General features: G+C 41.4%; 1 protein-coding gene across 1 annotated transcript; it reads right to left on the bottom strand.

The window, feature by feature from the left end:
- Positions 1-337: 337 nt before the first annotated feature.
- On the bottom strand, positions 338-1,258 carry LOC147893992 (uncharacterized). The gene is made up of 4 exons (XM_087386403.1): positions 1,104-1,258; positions 856-980; positions 650-744; positions 338-565 (listed from the first exon to the last, which is right to left on the bottom strand). Exons 1-4 carry the CDS (start codon positions 1,214-1,216, stop codon positions 338-340), a joined length of 561 nt encoding a protein of 186 aa, XP_087242529.1. The 5' UTR covers positions 1,217-1,258.
- Between the last annotated feature and the right edge of the window lie 2,285 nt (positions 1,259-3,543).

The following is a 3,543-nucleotide window of genomic DNA, read 5'->3' as shown; positions in this document are numbered from 1 at the left end:
ACTTCGAGCTGAGATGCCCTGTGCACTCATCGACTCTCTGATTTATCCAGATGTTGTAAGTCATTTTGACATTCCCATTAGGCCTCCCGCGAACGGTATTATGATTTTTCTTTTTCTCTTCCTTCTTGTCGCTAGAGGCATTGTCTGCAGCTTTCTACATCCGTTGTTATTACTTGGCCTCTCGTGGCTATTAGAATAGCCAATACAAGAACCGACTTAGAACAATGAAATATCTTGTATATAACAAAATGTCTCTCATTTCGTGTACGGTAGTTTTGAAAGCTGAATCGACGAGTCTTCGAGTAAATTCGAATTGCTACTAGAGCCCGCAAGTCAACTAGTCTTTAAAAGCTTTCCTTTCTTGAGCGATAGACAGACAGAGGAGAAATGGCACCACTGTAAACTTAAACCTGCCTTCCAAATCAAAATACTTGTGCACGAAAGACTTGGATATCTCCAACGGCTCCGTATGAACTGTCAGCACCTGAGAAATCTGAAGATCCTTCAACCGCTTCTCAGCCTTCGCATGATTCAGATCACCCAGGAATAAAAGCCTCGGCACTATCTGAAGCAATCAACGAGTATATTTCAAACGGTCTGAGTAAGTCCAGCAAACCCTCCGCTGCCAATTGCTCCTTCCCCCATTTACCTCCGTCGGGTAACTCTGAATTTCAGATGCCTTGGTCGACTTGGTGATTAAAAACGGATAAGCTCTTGCAAAGGACAAAAAAGCATCGTCCTCTCCTGCTATTACAAACAGGGAAACAGCGGCTTTTAGTCATTTTATAAATCTCCAATCATCCTCGAAAGAAACTAACGATGGAGCATGCCAACGTGAAGGTTTTCCCTGCACACCTTCGTTTTTCTCCAACAAGTGAAGCGACCTTACGAGCCCTTCTTTGCGCAAAAATTTGTACACAGAGTGATCACAAGCTCCAAAACCTGTTTCCTCATTTTGCAAAACCGCAGCCTTGCGTTTCCTGCCAGAGGATGCATCGCAAGGGGTCACCAAAATAACGTGACGATCCCACCAACAGTTGTCGGACCACCAGGGAGGCCCAGGCCCTGCGACTCTTTCAAGGGTTCTTCCACTTGCGGAATACCTTACACAGATGGAGCTCCGAATGTGGCCAGCAGAGTAAGAGCTTAAGCTTCTGGCATCAACCACAAGCACGCGAGGCTTGTCCATCAAATAGTTGAAGGTGCGCCATGCCATCACAGCTCGCCTTCGAATACGTCTTCAGTTCTCCATCATATGCTGATTTGTATCTTCCTTATACTAAATTTTGAAAGCTCAATTTCAAAGCTGAAAGAGCAAAGAACGTGAATTTCATTCACGGGGAGGCCTTTCCCGCGAGAAATCCAGCAGGATTCCGGCGACCAAATCCGGTCGGATTTTGACTGGGAAGGCCGACACACGGCGTTTCCAGACCATCAAGGGAAGTGGGGACAGGGTGGGTCGTCGCCTTGTGGCACGTTCGGCTGTCGGTTTTTGGGAGGCGCATTCCATCCTTTTAAGAGGGCTTGATCCAACGGGGGAGATTGCATCTCCACCAACCCATGATCTTGAAGGTGCCTAAGAAGAGAAAGAAGAGAGAGAGAGAGAGAGAGAGAGAGAGAAATGTCAAAAGGGATGCAAATAGGGATTTCAAGGGATACAAATAGTAAGTGCAACTTAGCCCAATCACAATAGGACATGAGTGGACAAAGCAAAAATTGAAGGACCAATCACAAATTCGAAATTTTATAAAATAAGAAATCCATTTTTCTAAAGTCCCAAAATGATACTATAGCCTACCCCAAGGCAAGCCAAATTTGTATTAATTACGGTTCAACAGGTTCAATATGGCTACACACCTAGGCGGACAGGTCACCAGATTGGGTTCAAACCACCTGCCCACCCATGGAAGAGGAAATAGAATTGGAGGATGGTTGCCGAGTTCTCACCACCCAAAGATCATCGGGTTGCTAACTTACATCACCAAAGTGTGGTTGGTGTACCAACTGAAGGAGATGGAGGGCCACTTATATAGCGTACTCCGTGCATTACTCTCTCTTGCCTCTTCTTGGCCCCCCTTTCCTTGCTACAAAAATGAATGGTATGAAGGGCAAAAAAAACAACAAGTGTCCAGGCATGTTCCTCCTATTGGGCGAGGATTACCAAAAAGCGAGCGAGGAAAAGTAAGCGAAACAAATAAAGCGAGCAAGAAAGAGTGAGCGAGCCAAACAACCAATACAAAACAATAATAGATTGACAAATCCTTATTTTAGCAACTGTCTAAGTTCTTCAAAAGTCCATGAGAGAGTTGGACCTATGTCATTGCCAAGGCATCATTAGTAAAGACACACCCTATCTTCGCTCACTTTTACTCATTCAATTTTTTGTAATCCTCCATAATCAAGTTCTCTCTCTCCACCAACGTAAGTGAGACCACCAATGAAATCTTCCACACAAGTCAAAAGTTTCATAGGACTTCTTGAATGGAATAGTCCACATTACATGCATGTGCAAATGCTTGGTTTTCGAAACTCTGTTCACTGTTGGAACAAAACCCATGTTTTTCTGTTTGCCAAAAAACCCCCCCTAATGAATCACTCTTACATCCCACCAATCCAACAAAATCTAAAGAGTAAGTACATCCCTTTCTTTAAAATGTGTTAAATTCCAAAACAATTCAATCTTTGCTTATAGAAATCAATGGTAGAAGCCAAAATAAACAACATATTGACATTGTCCCAATTAAGAAAACTTTCCTCTAGATCCGATGCAGGAAATTGGCTAATTGTCTATTAAATTCACATTTTGATGCATTAAGTTTTACTAAATGGTGCAAAGGTCATGATAATCATCTGAATCATGCCTTGCCATTCGTTTTGATATGTAACATGACCCCATTCATTTTGATATGTAGATCGAAAGATATAGGACGTCAAAATTCTCATCTTTTGGGCCAAAATAGGCAGCGCATTAACGCGCTCCCTCTTTTGGCCCAAAAGATGAGAATTTCAACGTCTTGCATCTTTCGATTTACAAATCCAAATGGGGTCATGTTACATATCAAAACGAATGGCAAGGCATGATTTAGATGATTATCATGACCTTTTGCACCATTTAGTAAATCTTCATGCATCAAAATGTGAATTTATTGGAATTTTGACGAGTTTCTTGCACTAGATTTAGAACAAGGCCACTTATAATAGGAGCATGCTAGGGCTCTATCTATATATTGGGACAAAAACAATCAAATGTTTTCTATGCAAGTTCTTTTGATGAAAATATATAGAACACTTTTACCAAGGTAGACTTTCAATATCATGTTATGATCATGTTCGATATTGAAGTTTTTATTGAACGATGCACTTTAACTATATACTACTTGTTGGTAGCCAGAGCATTTCTATACAAGCTCATCTCATGAGAATAAATAACACTATCACTAAGGTAGACTTACAAGCTTATGTTATAATGGTGATAATATAAAGATTTATTAACGATCAATACATATATATAGTGAGGTTATGTTTTTCTCAAGCGATGCACTT

The sequence above is a fragment of the Dipteris shenzhenensis genome, chromosome 15, assembly GCF_047967505.1.
Source record: "Dipteris shenzhenensis isolate YYH24624 ecotype China chromosome 15, Dip_SZ_1.0, whole genome shotgun sequence".
Taxonomy (NCBI): domain Eukaryota; kingdom Viridiplantae; phylum Streptophyta; class Polypodiopsida; order Gleicheniales; family Dipteridaceae; genus Dipteris; species Dipteris shenzhenensis.
Note: the sequence above shows the minus strand (reverse complement) of the source record. Positions and strands in the feature narration are given on the sequence as shown.

What these genes read in the sequence shown, in the direction of transcription:
- LOC147893992 (XM_087386403.1), bottom strand. Translation starts at nt 1,216, where the DNA reads ATGGCATGGCGCACCTTCAACTATTTGATGGACAAGCCTCGCGTGCTT. An exon ending in CTTGTTGGAGAAAAACGAAG is followed by an intron (nt 745 to 855) that starts GTGTGCAGGGAA and finishes TTGTAATAGCAG; the next exon opens with GAGAGGACGATGCTTTTTTG. An exon ending in TTCAGAGTTACCCGACGGAG is followed by an intron (nt 566 to 649) that starts GTAAATGGGGGA and finishes TGATTGCTTCAG; the next exon opens with ATAGTGCCGAGGCTTTTATT.